The sequence below is a fragment of the Thamnophis elegans genome, chromosome 1, assembly GCF_009769535.1.
Source record: "Thamnophis elegans isolate rThaEle1 chromosome 1, rThaEle1.pri, whole genome shotgun sequence".
Lineage (NCBI taxonomy): Eukaryota > Metazoa > Chordata > Lepidosauria > Squamata > Colubridae > Thamnophis > Thamnophis elegans.
The window spans coordinates 66537286-66554905 of record NC_045541.1 but is presented as its reverse complement, the minus strand read 5'-3'; the positions used below and the strand labels follow the sequence as shown (position 1 = coordinate 66554905).

At 41.2% G+C, this 17620-nt stretch overlaps 1 protein-coding gene across 1 annotated transcript; it reads left to right on the top strand.

Annotated features, from left to right (window-relative positions):
* The first annotated feature begins 610 nt into the window (after positions 1 to 610).
* On the top strand, positions 611 to 13046 carry TBX10 (T-box transcription factor 10). The gene is made up of 6 exons (XM_032211945.1): positions 611 to 774; positions 3150 to 3353; positions 4315 to 4416; positions 7349 to 7520; positions 11442 to 11597; positions 12975 to 13046. The coding sequence occupies exons 1-6, from the start codon at positions 611 to 613 to the stop codon at positions 13044 to 13046; spliced, it is 870 nt and encodes a 289-aa protein (XP_032067836.1).
* Positions 13047 to 17620: the final 4574 nt, after the last annotated feature.

Below are 17620 nucleotides of genomic sequence, written 5' to 3'. Positions count from 1 at the left end.
ACAGCTTTCCTTGTGAAAGAATGGAATGGCAATAATGTATTCCTATGATCTACTGTCAACAGTGTAACAAATTATTAAACTTTTCTCATACTATCTCTGTCATATAATTTGCAAGATATTTTGCCAGCATAGCTGCTTTTTCCCTGACTTAAGGGGCCTTTTCCCCCATTCTGGTGGGTTTCAAAAAGTTTTGGAACCTCTTCTGTAGGTGTGGCCTGCTTTCCGGGTCCACTGGTGGAACCTCTTCTAACCGGTTCGGTAGATTTGACGAACCGGTTCTACCGAATAGGTGCGAACTAGTAGGAACCCACCTCTGTTTCAGTCCATCTTTGTCACAGCAAAAATTACCAGCATAAAATCAATTTCTGTTAATTGATTTCCTGCATCTTATCTTCAAATCACTACAACCACCTGATTTCCTTGCAAGGAAACACAGGACAAAACTGATTTTACACACTATGAGGCTGGCCTTAGACAATGTCAAGATAATGGGAGAAAGCATACTGCAATGAATTAAGCCCCTCTCACTCATGGACTAGAACCCAAATGAAAGCAATGTCATGGGGACACAACCCAAAAAAGTGGCAGGAGATTTTGGTGGCTTAGCAACATGCAAACAGGGGAAGAACCTCTGAATCCAGGCAAAGAAAGAACATTATCCTTGAAACATCTGGCATATTTTGAGAATCAGATTTTGCTCCTGTTCCATCCTATGGCTCTGTTGCAATCCACCTGTCCCCTTATAAAAGCAACATCTCTGGTAGTGTTCAAGAGGTAGGAATAATGAAGAATTAGTCTAGAAGGATTATGTGTTATGTGTCCCTACACTCACTTTCCCTCTGTCAAAGCCTTTCTTGGCTGGTTTTACCCAATATGCTTTTCTAGTATTGTAGGAACTCAGCCATTGTCTTAGTTTGTTGCATGAACTAAGCCAGTGTTTCCCAACCTTGGCAACTTAAAGATGTCTGGACTTCAACTCTCAGAATTCCCCAGCCAGCAAATGCTGGCTGGGGAATTCTAGGAGTTGAAGTCCGGACATCTTCAAATTGCCAAGGTTGAGAAACACTGAACTAAGCCATCATGTTGATCTGTAATATTGTTGACTTGTTCAGACACAGTATGTTATGTGATCATACCAATTGTGTTTTGTTAACTCCAGTTTATTGTTCAATATGTTTTGTGACTCCTTGGCCAAGTGCCGTTAGCAGCTTCTAGAGAGGCAGTTCCTAGTACTGTCAATCAAAGGATCCCATGCATTTATTCCATCTTCTCTTCACTTAGGGAAACACTCTATTTCAGCTTATCCCTTTGGAATGTGATACATTAAAATGGTATGAGACTCCTATTCACACCTATTATACAGTGACAGAGTACATATCTTTACAACTACATCAGGATCAAATCTCAGCTAGCTCTTCCGAAGATGCTGGTACTGCCTTCTCCTTTTTGCACAGAAAAGGTTATGGAAAGCATACAGGACATAACTCAGCTTTCAAACTTATTTTCAAATTCATAATTTATGTCTGAAAACATATTCTGATATTTTAAGGCAAGCCTATTTCTGAGAAGACACAATCATATGCAATAAGGAGCCAAGATTTCCATATTAGGCAGATATTCATGTCTTGGCATTTTTTCCTTCTGAAATTAACAACAGCGTATGAGTTTAGCAATTACCAATTTGAATATGTGATTGTTCTTCTAATGGCGATGGAATTCAGAAAAAAGCACAAGCCATCTGCTACAAATACATTTATATTTATTTTAACATTTCCCCCCGTTTTTCAATTAAAGGACCCATAGGTGCATTGGAATAGAATGTCTAAAGAGATTCTCAGTCATCCAGGTCATGGTTGTCCCAAAGGTGCTTTTTTCAAAAGGCAACTGGACTTTCTAGTTTTTCTTTGAAGATGTTTTGCTTCTCATCCAAGAAGCTTCTTCAGCTCTGACTGGATGGCAGGGAAGATGGGAGAAGAATCTTTCCATTCCCCACCATCCAGTCAGAGTTGAAGAAGCTTCTTGGATGAGAAGCAAGACGTCTTCAAAGAAAAACTAGAAAGTCCAGTTGCCTCTTGAAAAAAGTAGCTTTGGGACATTGGAACAGAAGTTTATTTTTATAAGAAAAAGCTTCAGGCTTTTTGATGACAAGTATTTTTTTCAAAGCACACATTCAGCACTCAATGAGCTTGGGGGTGGAGGGTGGCTCATTGCTGAGATATATGTTTAAGGCTGCGCATCAGCATGGCTCAAGACTGAGTGTCAATGAGAGGCAGTTGCAAATCTTCCAAACTCACAAACTACAGTCTAAGATGAAGTCAAATAGTTTACATCTCACCCATGTAATTATTTCTGCTGTAACCACCTCTTATATATAATATAAAGTTTGGTTGAGTTATTCTTTAACTAAAAGGGTGACCTAGTACTTTCCTTTAATTTCCAATTGCATTTTTACAAACATGGGAGGCGGGGGATGAGTTAATATATTTGGGGAAAAATAATTGTGTACCTATAATTGGGGCATAGTATTAGTGAAGTCTGTTTTGTCCATAGGGATAAATTCCCACACCATTCTTCAAAGTTAATCCACCACTGTAAGAAAGCATTCTATCCTTAGAGGGATGCAATTATTCTTTCGATTGTCCCCATTAATCTGGGTCTGTACGCAGATGCATCAGGATTTCCCAAAAGTGCTTTTTCAAAAGAAGCAATTGGACTTTGTTTTTCCTTGAAGACATTTTGCTTCTCATTCAGAGAGCTTCTTCGGTTTTTGGATGAGGTAAAATGTCTTCAAGGAAAAATAAAGTCCAGCTGCCTTTTGGGGAAAAAAAAAACAGTTTTGGGACATTCAAAGCCTGGATGACTGAGAATTTCCATAGACATCAGAAATTATTCCAAAGATGTAGATGTTTCAAGGAAAGTCAACATTTATCCGGTGCAGACAATAACATGTTCACAATCTAACATTGATCTTTTCCATGGGCAGGGATTTTTTTTTAACCTAAATCTTGGTTCTGTCACTGAGCCTTATGGAAGTCTGGTCTCCCATGGTATCTGGAGTTGAAACTGTGGTTTTCTTTCTCTTCTTTCTCAGCATTCATTGCAGCAAGTTTGAGTGTATTGACCTCTGAGGGCTGCCCCTTCTCTCCTAGCCCTTTGACTGCATCATGTCTGCTGGGCACAGGAGCAGACTTTGAGCAATACGGAACCAACGGAGCAGGGAAGCAAAGTGGCAGCACCCAGTTAGCCAGGAAAAACCAATGTGTGTCTGGTGTCACTGTGCAACTGGAAATGAGGAGCCTTTGGGAGGAGTTCAACAGCCTTGGCACCGAGATGATTGTCACCAAGGCAGGACGGTAAGTGTGATGCTCTTTGGATCACGGGTGCAGACACCATCAGCAGCATTTCTCAGTCACAGAATCTCTAAACTGTGTAGACTTCAACTCCCCACAAACCAGATGTAAGGAAAGCACACCACTCAGCAAAGTTTCAGGAGGGAGGCTACAAAAACTGCAGCTCTACTACATTTATAAGAACAAAGTAAAGGATCATTAAGAGGTTTAAGGAGATTACACCACGCACCCGAGCTTCCCAAATGATTGCAGCTGTTTAATGCTTCAAAAATGTATGTAAAATATGGTTTAGTGTGTAAGCTAATTCTCTTTCAACTGTTTTGCTAGAGCTTGTTGTGTGCCATGGGATAAATTGCCTAGCTTGTCAATTTGAGAGAAGCCACTTGGTAAGTGGCTTGGGCCTTTAAGGCAAGACTTGTAATGGCTTTTCCTGTATATTGGGCACATGATATTTGCCCTTCCCTGACCCAGAGTATGCTATTTACTCAGCTCAGGAATATTTTCCCCACATTCTGTGATGGCCTTCAAAGCTCTGAAGGAGAAAGGAAGGAAGGAAGGAAGGGAGGGAGGGAGGGAGGGAGGGAGGGAGGGAGGGAAGAAAGAAAGAAAGAAAGAAGGAAGGAAGGAAGAAGGGAGAGAAAGAGAAAGGGAAAAAAGAAGGAAAAAGAAAGAAAAAAAGAAAGAGAGAAAGAAAGAAAGAAAGAAAGACAGACAGACAGACAGACAGACAGACAGACCTTACCTTAGGACATTTTCCATACTTTCACCCCAAAGCTACTGGCCCAGTGCAGCATACTCAGTTGTATCAATTATCCACAATAACCCATCTTTTTGTGGCCAGCAGATCCTGATCACCTAAGATCCTTGCAGTCTGCTGGCATTTCCAAAGCCACGATAAGCCCTTTCCTATTGCAACAAGGAAGCTAAACAAATGATCTTGCAAAGTCCTTTTTCTCTGTGGCAGGAGGATGTTTCCCACCTTCCAGGTGAAGATATCAGGCATGGACCCATTGGCGGACTATGTGCTTCTAATGGATTTTGTCCCTTTGGATGACAAGAGATATCGGTATGGGATCGTAAGTTTGGACCTATTGATGTCAATGGGAACCTCAATGAATGATTGCAGCCAATGGGATCTCAGCCAATTGTCTATAACCAAAGCTTTACTATCAACAGAGTTCAGGGGTTCTGGGATTTTTTTTTCTTTTTTAAAACTAAGCTTGAGAAGGTTTGAGACTTTCCGTTCTCTTCCATTCCTCCCTCCAAACCCTTCAAATATCAGCTGTCTCCTATTACCACTTCTGTCGGCTTTCGGGAAACCAAGGTTCGGTTTTGATTTTGAATCTTTCCCTTGAAAGCTGTTTTACTTTTGCAAAACCTGTGGTCCAGTTGAGTCAGCAGATGTGGTCCTCTTCTTGGGCCACTGTGGCTCAGAAGGATTGATTTTTGCTGACATTGGGAACACACAAATATATGATGGTGAACTGTGCTGCCCTAAAAATATTGGCATGTTTGCCAAAAACTTTTTTTTGTAACTTTAATGAAAGTCAACATTCTATACAAGAATTTAGTTTCAATTGTCAGACTTTAAAGATCAGGAATAGTAATACAGGTAGTCCCTAACTTACAACCACAATTGAGCCCAAAATTTATGTTGCTAAGTAAGAGATTTGTTGAGTTTTGCCGCATTTTTAACTTTTCCTTCTACATTTGTTAAGTGAATCACTATAGTTGTTAAATTAATAACATGGTTGTTAAGTGAATCTGGTTCCTACATTGACTTTGCTTGTCAGAAGGTCACCAAAGGGGATCACATGATCATGGGACTCTGCAACCGTCATAAATGTGAATCAGTTGTCAAGCATCCGAATGTAAATTATGTGATCATGGGGATGCTGCAAAGCTCATAAGTATGAGAAAAAGGTCATATGTCACTTTTTTCAATAACTTTGAATGGTCATTGAGTGAACTGTTGAAAGTTGAGAACTATCTGTATTGCTTGTGAAGGAAATGGCTTCTGTGAACTTACAGGGGTGGGTTCCTGCCATTCTAACCTCTTCTAAAGAAGAGGTTCCACAAATCTACAGTGCTGTTTAGAACCGGTTCCAGCTCCCTCCCCCCGCCCGTCTGCACATCATCAAGATGAAGAGTGAGAGGAGGAATTATGGGAGTTGAAGTCCACAAGTCTTAAAGCTGTCAAGTTTGAACACCTCTGGGGTTTTTTTTCTAAAGGGTTAGGAGTGCAAGGGTCTTGTAACTGGACAGCTTTAAGACTTGCGTGCTTCAATGCCAGAGTTCCTGAGCCAACATGACTGGAGGAGGAATTCTGGGAGTTGAAGTCCACAAGTCTTAAAGCTGTCAAGTTTGAACACCCCTGTTTTTTCCCCCTAAAGGATTAGGGGTGCAAGGATCTTGTAACTTGACAGCTTTAAGACTTGAGTGCTTCAAATGCCAGAATTTCTGAGCCAACATTTTGGTTGCTAAGCAAAAGCATTGTTAAGTGAGTTTCACCACATTTTACAAATTGGCCACGCCCACCCAGTCACATGACTGCAAAGTCACTCCCACCCAGTCACATGGCCGGCAAGCCACTCCCACCCAGTCACATGGCCAGCAAACCACTCCCACAAAGCAGGCCACACCTACAGAAAAGGTTCTAAAAAATTTTGAAACCCACCATTGGTCTATACCCCAGACAAACCATAATCTCTCTCCAGGGCCATTCCCCTGGAATTATTACCAAGAGCAAAAGGCTATAAAGAAATGCTTCCAGGCAGCTAACATTACTTTCTGTTCCAATTTAACATTATCCATGAAGGGGGAAAAACACACATTCTTTATCAGGTCTCTTTAGAAGAGAAGAGGGTTGCTGAATAATGAGATAAACTCTAAGGCATAATAACGCCACACTTTGATTCTCAAGATAAAAGCCACATAAATAATATGCAATTAAGTTGTATTAGGTTTCTATATTAGCATGCCGCAGACAGTCAGAAGCTATCAGTCTGTGATGCAAATCCTGCTGGGCAACAGTTGTCAACACCAATAAAGATCTGGAAGCCAAAGAGTTGGATTCATTATTATTGTTCATTTGTCTAGCATGTCTTCAGGGATGAAAATCACATCACCTTGATTCACCCCTCCTTTTCTTGTCCTTCTGGCTTTTGGTCAAAAATGGAAGTCATAGTCAAGTCTATGTCTGGTCCTTGAATGAAGCTGTTCATTAGAGATGCACAGATTTTAAGATGGCTGCTACGATGAGGAAAAACTGTTTACCAAAAGGCAATCTCTTGCCATTCCTTCTAGTACCTCAGGGTGCTGTTTGTCATCCTAAAGTAGATGACATATTTCAAAAGATCAACATGTTATAAGACAGCATGGGATGTCTACATGGGATCAAGGGGCATTCTTAAGTGATGCTAGAGACTGGTATTTTGCTTTGTAGCATCGCAGGAATCATTTATTCATTTTTAGAAAGTATTTAAATAAAAAGAAGATGGGGCATAGAACCTGATAGGAACCATAATACCTAATCCATCCATGTGATCATTTCTCTCTTTTGATGGCCTTGTTGATGAAACCCATTTCAGTTCAGAATTTCATTTACCCTTAGAAAAGGTCTTGATTTAGATTTGAATCAATCTATCTTAGTCATGATATTGTCAAATTTGTCTGAGCATCAATACAAATAAGTGTGTGTATGTGTGTGTTTATGTATTAAACAGTGTATGTTGCATCCTTTGGCCTTCTTCAAACCTAATGGATAGGGTCAGAATACTCATCCCTGAGATGTCCAGTTGTTGGATGGATAACTTTTTTGGTTTCGCCATAGGGAAGAAGATTCCTATAGCTAGGACTTCACAATTACATAGATAGAACTGGCCTGATCTAGCCTATTTTTTCCCTTGGGACTTCTTAGCAAGCCAAACATAATGGATAGATCCAGTACAAGCCAGGACTGTAACAACCTGGCCCAGCAGGATATCTCTTTCCTACAGGTATGCATTTCACAGTTCTGCTTGGCTGGTAGCTGGCAAGGCAGATCCTGCTACACCCGGCCGGGTTCACTTCCATCCTGACTCCCCTGCCAAAGGAGGCCAGTGGATGAGGCAAATTGTCTCTTTTGACAAGCTCAAGCTCACCAACAACTTGATGGATGACAACGGTCATGTGAGTTGCTCTGGACTGTTGCATGATTAATTACTATTTAGCTTCCTGACTGGGTTGTACTTGATTTAAGCAACTGCTTAATGTTTTTCTCCTGTTTTATTTTCAGAAAGGCAACTTATTCCTTAAATGCAATCATTATAATACTCAGATTTTTTTAAAATCCTAAATATAACACTGGCAGTACTCTATTAGCAAAAAAAGTAAATAAATGACATACATTTCTCCAAAATCCTTCGCAAACAAGATTTAACAACAACAACAAAAGAAGGGCTGTGGTACTAGTGGAGAAAAATCAGAAATACTGTTGGAGTAAAAGAAGAAACTTCTTTTTCATTTATAATAGTATCTCATATTTGGGCTGGCTCAAAAGAAATCTGAATAAGCAATTATGGCTAGATTGGCAACCTGACCCTGACCCAAGACCCAACCTAATAGCTATCGACCAGATTTATCCAACTTCCACCCTCAAGATGTGCAGTATTCCTGTTTCCACCATTGCCATTTCAACCACCCACAATCAGTGGGATAGGACAGCATATACACTATATTATTTCCCTTCCAAATATGCCATATTAGACAAAACTAAACAGAATTAGGTATAATACTGGAGGAAGTGCCTCTGCCCTCTATTAGTGGGGATGGAAAGATTCCCATTGCCATTGTGGTGCTGATATGCAAATTATAAAAAATATTTTGCAAAATTACCCACAATGTGAGTTCTCTGATTCCCTAGAAGATCTGCAGCTAGCAATGCCTAGATAGCTGAACTGGACATCCAGTTATGAGACTACCGCCCTTCCCCCATAGTGGTTTTGTATATATTTATGTGGATTGTCTGTATACGTTTAGTTCTCTTTTGTCATGTTTTCATCATATGAATAACAACAACAACAACAACAACAACAACAACGAACAAAGCATTGCATGGCCAATTTCTGGAAAAAATAAAAGATAAAGTGGACAGTGAATAAACTTGGTTATGGTTAACAGCAGGTACATTAAAGAAAGAAACAGAGTCACTAATCCTGGCTGCGCAAGAACAAGCTATCCGCACAAATGCCATTAAGGCCAAAATCGAAAAATCCTCTGATGATGCCAAATGCAGACTTTGCAAGGAAGCTGATGAAACTGATGATCACATACTCAGCTGCTGTAAAAAAAATTGCGCAGACTGATTATAAATTGTGGCACAATTCAGTAGCACAAATGATCCATTGGAATTTGTGCAAAAATTATAATATTAAAACAGCAACAAACTGGTGGGAACATAAGCCTGAAAAAGTCACCGAAAATCAGATGGTCAAGATCTTGTGGGATTTTCGCATACAAACGGACAAAATACTGGCGCATAATACACCAGACATCACACTGGTTGAGAAAAATAAGGTCACAATCATAGACATCGCAATACCAGGTGATAGCAGGGTCGCTGAGAAGGAACATGAAAAAATCGCAAAATACCAGGACTTAAAAATTGAAATTCAATGATTATGGCACAAACCAGCAGTGGTAATTCCAGTGGTAATTGGCACACTGGATGCTATTCCAAAAGCACTGGAATTACATTTAAAACAGTTAAAAATTGACAAAATCACCATCAGTCAAATGCAAAAAGCCGCACTGCTTGGACCTGCACGCATATTACGAAAATACGTTACAACGTCCTAGGCCCCTGGGTGGGGCCCGACTAGTAACCAATGTCAAATCCGGCGAAACAACTGGCCGCTGTGATACAATTGTATTATTATTATTATTATTATTATTATTGTTGTTGTTGTTGTTGTTGTTGTTGTTGTACAATTGTATCACAGCGGCCAGTTGTTTCACCGGATTTGGCATTGGTTACTAGTCGGGCCCCACCCAGGGGCCTAGGACGTCGTAACGTATTTTCGTAATATGTGTGCAGATCCAAGCAGTGCGGCTTTTTGCATTTGACTGATGGTGATTTTGTCAATTTTTAACTGTTTTAAATGTAATTCCAGTGCTTTTGGAATAGCACCCAGTGTGCCAATTACCACTGGAATTACCACTGCTGGTTTGTGCCATAGTCGTTGAATTTCGATTTTTAAGTCCTGGTATCTTGCGATTTTTTCATGTTCCTTCTCGGCGACCCTGCTATCACCTGGTATTGCGATGTCTATGATTGTGACCTTATTTTTCTCAACCAGTGTGATGTCTGGTGTATTATGCGCCAGTATTTTGTCGGTTTGTATACGGAAATCCCACAAGATCTTGACCATCTGATTTTCGGTGACTTTTTCAGGCTGATGTTCCCACCAGTTTGTTGCTGTTTTAATATTATAATTTTTGCACAAATTCCAATGGATCATTTGTGCTACTGAATTGTGCCGCAATTTATAATCAGTCTGCGCGATTTTTTTACAGCAGCTGAGTATGTGATCAACAGTTTCATCAGCTTCTTTGCAAAGTCTGCAATTGGCATCATCAGAGGATTTTTCGATTTTGGCCTTAATGGCATTTGTGCGGAGAGCTTGTTCTTGCGCAGCCAGGATTAGTGACTCTGTTTCTTTCTTTAATGTACCTGTTTTTAACCATAACCAAGTTTGTTCACTGTCCACTTTATCTTTTATTTTTTCCAGAAATTGACCATGCAGTGCTTTGTTCTGCCAACTCTCCATTCTTGATTTTATCACATCTTTTCTGTATTCTTGTTTTGTCTGTTGGGCCTTCAGTAGATTTTTGTTCTTTACTTCGATTAATAGATGTTCTTGGGTGTCTTTTAAATAATCAGCCAGTGCATGTTTTTCTTCTTCAACTGTTTGCTTCACTTGTAATAATCCTCTGCCACCTGATTTTCGGGGCAGATATAGTCTATCAGTATCACCACGTGGATGTAAACTGTAGTGCATTGTCATTAGTTTCCTGGTTTTTCGGTCCAAAAGGTCCAAATCAGCTTGTGTCCAGTTAACTATGCCAGCTGTGTATCTTATAACTGGTATTGCCCAGGTATTTATGGCCTTGATTGTATTTCCACCATTCAATTTGGATTTCAAAATTTTCCTAACTCTGTTGGTGTACTCTCGCCTGACAATAGTTTTTACTTCTCCATGCTTGATGTTATCCAACTGCAGAATGCCTAAGTATTTGTAGGCTTCATTTTCTTTGCATTTAATTAGTTGGCCATTGGGCATTTCAATTCCCTCAGATGCAGTGATTTTTCCCCTTTTTATGGATACAGTGGCGCATTTTTCCATGCCAAACTGCATTGAAATATCGGTGCTGAATACTCGGACTGTATTTGTCAATTATTATTATTATTATTATTATTATTATTATTATTATTATTATTATTATGGCATATTCATTTTTGGAAACCAATACATCTGGCCATTGCCAAATTGGGAAACTGAGGTACCTTTTTTTCATGGAGAATTTAGTCATGAAAGTGAAGAGAACCTGAGTGAAATATTTCTTCAGTATTTAATAAATAAAAACCACTTTTCGTGAAATGTAGCCCCTTGGTTGACAGCATATAACATTTCTGGCTAGGGTTTTCCCCAGGGGTACAATCCAGTAGGTTCTGACAGATTCTGAGGAACCGGTAGCGGAAATTTTGATTAGCTTGGAGAACAGGAAAATACCAACACTGCTAGCCCCGGGTGGGCGGGAATGGAGATTTTGCAGTATCCTTCCCCTGCCACTCCACCAAGCCATGCCCACCAAGCCACTCCACGCCCACCAAGCCACGCCCACCGAACCAGTAGTAAAAAAAATTGAATTTCACCACTGGTTTCCCCCCCATTATATTTCAAATTAGAAGAGATCTACTGACCTTTGGGAAAGTGAAAGAGAGTTGCCTGCTGCCACATGCAGCATTGGAAGACCTTAAAATGGGTGCCCTCACCTGAATTTAAATTGTTTGTACCCTCACCTGAAATCTTTATTTTCTTAATCGATCAGATCATTCTGAACTCCATGCACAGATATCAGCCCCGTTTCCATGTGGTGGTGGTGGACCCGCGTCCAGACAGTGAGCGCTATGCCCAGGAGAATTTCAAATCTTTCATCTTTACAGAGACGCAATTTATGGCAGTGACCGCCTATCAGAACCATCGGGTAAGACCAGAGTATATGGTGGTTTCTCCTCCAAGAGAACTGATTTATGGAAGAGGGTTGATGTGTGACAGAATACCACTGACTTCTTGTAGATAAATCAGGATGGGCTCCCTCTGCTGGATAAATACAAGTTGTACTCAACTTACGACCACGATTGAGCCCAAAATGTCTGTTGCTAAGTGAGAAATGTGTTGTTTTTCCCTGCTTTATGACTTTTCTTGCCACTTTTGTTAAGTGAATCATTCCAGTTGTTACATTAGTAACATGGTTGTTAAGTGAATCTGGTTTCCCCACTGACTTTGCTTGTCAGAAGATTGCAAAAGGCGATTGCATGACCCTGGGACACTGCAACGGTCATAAATATGAGTCAGTTGTCAAGCATCCAAATGTAAATTATGTGACCATATGGACGCTGCAATGGTCATTAAGTATGAAAAATGGTCATAAGTCACTTTTTTCAAGTGCCTTTGTAACTTTGAATGGTCACTAAGCAAACTGTTGTAAATCAAGGATTACCTGTATGCAATACAATACAATAGCAGAGTTGGAAGAGACCTTGGAGGTCTTCTAGTCCAACCCCTGCCTAGGCAGGAAACCCTATACCGTTCCAGACAGATGGCTATCCAACATATTCTTAAAGACTTGCAGTGTTAGGGCATTCACAACTTCTGGAGGCAAGCTGTTCCACTGATTAATTGTTCTAACTCTCAGGAAATTTCTCCTCAGTTCTAAGTTGCTTCTCTCCTTGATTAGTTTCCACCCATTGCTTCTACACTCAGGTGCTTTGGAGAATAGTTTGACTCCCTCTTCTTTGTGGCAACCCCTGAGATATTGGAACACTGCTATCATGTCTCCCCTAGTCCTTCTTTTCATTAAACTAGACATAACACATCGCTCATGATGCTAAACTGACAACCTAATTACAAATCCTAAACCAGCAATTTAAGAAGGCATCTGAGGGGATACAATCAATATGGATGAAAGGGATTAGCACCCAGCCTCAGTATACCACATAGTTCATTGGATAACTTGAAAATTTTCTCTCTCAACCTCTTTTTTGCTAGGCCACAATGGGATAGATAACCTTTTATAGATTGGTATATCAATGAAGCCACTAGAAGTCAAACTCAACTTGAAGGAGACCTTGCCTTTTTAAAATGCTATCCTACTGTTCTCAGAAAAAGGGTAGGCAGGATTATAAATCAAATGTTTATTGTCTCCCTTGGCCTTCTCCTAAACAGTTTTGTGAGGTGTGTGAAGGAACTTAGATCAGTATGCTATCTGACTGAAATTCCCTTCTCTGGGACTAGTGAAAGCTATCTGAAGGCTGCCAGGGAAGGTAGTAAATCACTGATAAAGCTATCCCTGTCTTGACAGATCACCCAGCTGAAAATTGCTAGTAACCCTTTTGCTAAAGGTTTCCGGGAGTGTGAGCCAGATGACTGGTAAGTCTCTTCCTAGATTACTATTCTACTAAGCCAGGGATATGCAACTGAATGAATGGAGCCATTTATTCAGTGGATTGAAGACCTTGTTGCACATGCACTTGCCTATAAAGTTAGATTTTGTTTAGGCAAGTATAATAAAATGTAGGACTCATTTACAGAGAGTACAGTAGGTCAGTGTTTTTCAACCTTTTTTGTGCAAAGGCACACTTTTTTCATGAAAAAAATCACGAGGCACACCACCATTAGAAAATGTTAAAAAAATTTAACTCTGTGCCTATATTGACTATATATAAAGTGTTTTCCCACGGCACACCTTACACTATGTCACGGCACACTAGTGTGCCGCGGAACAGTGGTTGAAAAACACTGCAGTAGGTTAATAAAATAATAGTTATATAAATATATTAAAAGTACACATATTGCTGGTGTGGAGGTGCTCTGCAGCTGTTATTTGGGTTCTTTCTGAACACAGGCCCATGATGGGTGACAGGTGATAGGTCAGGAGAGTGGGAGAGAGACGTGGGATGAGGAAGGGAGCAAAATTGAGAGAGCCCCCTTTTTAATTAAGTCCATCTGATTTCCACTCCATTCATCAATTGAATTACTAGTCTTCCCAAATACTGGTGGCTGGTAGGATCGTTTTATGGATTTGCTATCATTCAGGCTAGAAGAGGAAGCTGGGAGTAGTACCCCAAATTGAGAAGTGTTACAAGGGAATGGCAGTTCTGGCAGTAAATGCAGTCAGAAGCACACAGAAGTATTTCAAAGATGTCAATATGATGCCAAAATATGTAAAATGGTATCTCCACCCGCCCTAAAAAAAATCTAGTCTAGCAGAATCTTTTTCCGGCTAAAAGATAAAATCTTTAATGTTCTAATTTGGGACATCTCTTTTCCAGTTTAAATCAATTGGTTTCTTTTTTTAGTAGCCCAGCAAAATGACAATGAAGTTACAGGTAAGGAGGGATTACGCTCACAGTATTCTCAACTAGGCAACTTGTTAAATGCCAGGCCCTGACTATATCAATGCCTTATCAATACCTTTAAAAAGATCTACAATGCCTAATTCATGATCTTGGTAATGATGTGATCAGGGTCAAGAACAGCCAAGGGCAAATTAAGACTGCCTCCACAGTTGCAAAGGCATCAAAGGCTGAATTACGAGGCATACTCTCTCAAAAACAAAGCCCGAGACACAAGTCATGCTAGTTCTGTTACAATTCACTTTACTTCATGAGGCTTTTTCCTCATGCATGTCTAAAACTGCTATAGCCGTAGCCAGCTGCTCTTCTGGTTTCTAGCAGCTGGTCTTCGCAGGCACTGGAACGCCAGAAAACAGCCAAAAATGGCGTGAAAAACAGCCTGAAAAACAGCCCAAAACACAGGCCATTTTCCAGACCGTTTTCAGGCCAGGTTTTTTGGATGAAAACGGCCCAGAAATGCCCAAAAAACAGGCATGCGCATGCTGGCCAGCTGGTCTTTGGGTTTCCGGCATCCAGCACACACACATGCACACGTGTTCCAGTTTAGGCACTCGGTGCCAAAAAGGGTCGCCATCACTGTGCTATAGAATCATTCCACCAATGTTTGGGGGATGATTGATTGTATCAGCTATATCTGCATCAGTGGTGGGTTTCAAAACATTTTTGAACCTACTCTGTGGGTGTGGCCTCCTTTGTGGGAATGGCTTGCTGGCCATGTGACCTGGTGGGAGTGGCTTGTCGGCCATGTGTTTTCTTTCTTTCTCTCTCTCTCTTTCCTTCCTTTTGTGTCTCTGTGCCTTTTTCCTTTTATCTCACACTTTTTCTTTCTTTTTTCTTTTTTTCTTTATTTCTTCCTTCTTTCCTTCCTTTCTTTCTGTGTGTGTGTGTGTCTGTGTGTGTGTGTCAGTGGTGGGTTTCAAAAATGTTTGGAACCTCTTCTGTAGGTGTGGCCTGCTTTCTGGTGGAACCTCTTCTAACCGGTTTGGTAGATTTGACGAACCGGTTCTACCGAACTGGTGCGAACTGGTAAGGAACCCACCTCTGATCTGCATCATGCTGATAACCCAACAAAAGGGAAGAATTAAGACACCAGTGGTGGCTAAGGACATAGATAGAACTGGATCAAGTTGTACTCCAAAAAATGTCCTGTAGAGTAGTGCTTATGGGAAATTTCACATTTAAACCTTAACTGATTATGTTGTGTGCATATAGGCCAGGATCCTCAAGGCAACTACTGGGCTGTTTATCACGGAATGGGAATGCCTCTTCCTTAGGCCAACTTCAAGATATTCCAGAGAAAGGTAAGATGAAAAAATGTCAGTTTAGAATGGAAACAGCTACAGGAAAGCAGTCTTAAATCCAAGTGCATAATAGGAAAACCAATAATCCCATAAACATTGAAATTTTATGGTTTATGGGCTTAGGGTAACGAAGCTATACATCTTCCTATGGAACTGTTCAACAAAGTCTTGTGGATAAATGTTGCCTTCTTCCTCATTGTAGGTAGAAATTAGCATTTTTTTGTTCATTCCATTTAGCCTGCCTTCAGGTCAGCCATAATCACGTTGTATGTAATCCAAATTTTTGCCATTAAGTACAGAACTCAGAGGAAAAAGTGAACTTTGTTCTTTAAAGATCTGCATCATAATGGTATCAAAAATGTTTAAATGCCTAGGCACTATCTGGAAAACTACCAAAATTTGAAGATTATGGCTTCTGCAATCAGTAAATAGTTATCTTGATATCTTCTCATTTAGCAAGAGAAAGATCAACATCAACAAAGACCTGCATATATGTGGGGTTTTTTCTTGAGGCAGTTGTATTCTTGACATTAATCACTGCACCAATCTGTTTCTCCAAGTTTAGTAAGTTGAAATGTTAGCAACAGAATGCGCTGGACCAAACAATGAACTGGTATTTAAATTGCTAGTTTCAACAACATGAAAATAGTAAAATGCAAATCACCCTATTCTCTCCTGAGATCCTAGATCAGTGATAGTTAACCTTTTTGTTGTTGCGTGCCGAAAATGTGCACGTGCATGCACCCATAATGCAATGCACGCACAACCCCCCTCACAACCCCCTGTGCATGTACACATGAGCCCCCCCACATGCGCCCCACTCCCTGCACACGCACCCTGCCCATTTTTGGCTTCCAGGTTGGTGCAGGCTTTGCAGGCCCAAAACACGATGCGGGGGCGCTGCTTGAGAGCCCAATATGCGATGTGAGTGCCCCCTGCACATCTCCCTGCCCCCACGCATCCCCCACATGCTCCACCCCCGTGCATGTGCAGTAGAGACCTGAAGACCAGCTAGCTGGCGGGAGGTATGCACATGTATTGTGGAGCTGGGCTGGGGTGATGGCTGGTGTGCCTGCAGAGGGCTCTGCGTGCCACCTGTGGCATGTGTGCCATAGGTTTGCCATCATGGTCTTAGTGAAATCAGAGATACTTCTTGCATGTGGCTCCCTCAGTGGAAGTTTTGCCTTCTCCACTTCGATGAAAAACAGCCAAGGTATATTTCCAGAGCAACGCACTGCATAGAAAAGGATTAGGGTTTCTGGTAATAGCCTCTATTCTCTACAGTTACCTCTCTCTTTCTAGGGTTTTCCAGCAATCACCACCTCCCTCCTGCCCTCCTCAGAGAAGCCTCCCAATTCCAGCATCAACCTCTGGTGACATCAGCCAGCCTCCCAGATGTATGCATCGCACGACGACCCTTGAATGAAGCCTCCAGGGCCCTGCCCTACAAGCACCTCTCCTATCACAGCTTCTATGTGGGAGCTCGATCTGGGGCAGCACCTTATGCCCTACCTAGCAACCGGGCAACCAGCTTCCACACTCTCAACATTTACACAGCTGGCGGCTATGAGCAATGAGACAGCAGGAGCGGCCATTCCCCATCCCCTGTCTCAGTTCAGATCAAACGCTCCCAAAGAGCCTCTTTCATCTCCTGGTGTGTGCTTTTTATGATACTGCCTGCCAGGAAGTTTGCCCATTATACAACTTCCTCTTCGCTGAAGGCATTTTGGGGGTGGTATTTTTTATGCCCAACTGATACTTATATCTTATCCGCTGCTCTAGATAACAGAGTTTCCCACTGCATCAATTACATATTAAACAATCATATTATATACAGATAGGAGTATTGCAATACAAACCAACCTCTTTTAAAAGGTGTAAAGGAACTCAAAACAAGAACAGAAAGTGGATCTCACTGAGATCCTGGCCACCTGCTCATATCTGGGTCTGCTCCTTGCCTCTCTGAAACAGCCCGCAATTCTTTAACGATAGTTAAGGATTCCAGTTAAGGTGAAATTCATTTTTTATTTTACTACGGTTGTGGACGTGGCTTGGTGGGCGTGGCAGGGGAAGAATACTGCAAAATCCCCATTCCCTCCCCACTCTGGGGCCAGCCAGAGGTGGTATTTGCCGGTTCTCCAAACTATGCAAAATTTCCACTACCGGTTCTTCAGAACCTGCTGGGTTTCACCCGATTCCAACCCCATCTCCAAACACAACAACCCTGACTGGAACACACCCGTCCCATGTTCAAGCCTGCAAAGCAGAAATCCCAAGTAAATCTTGCAACT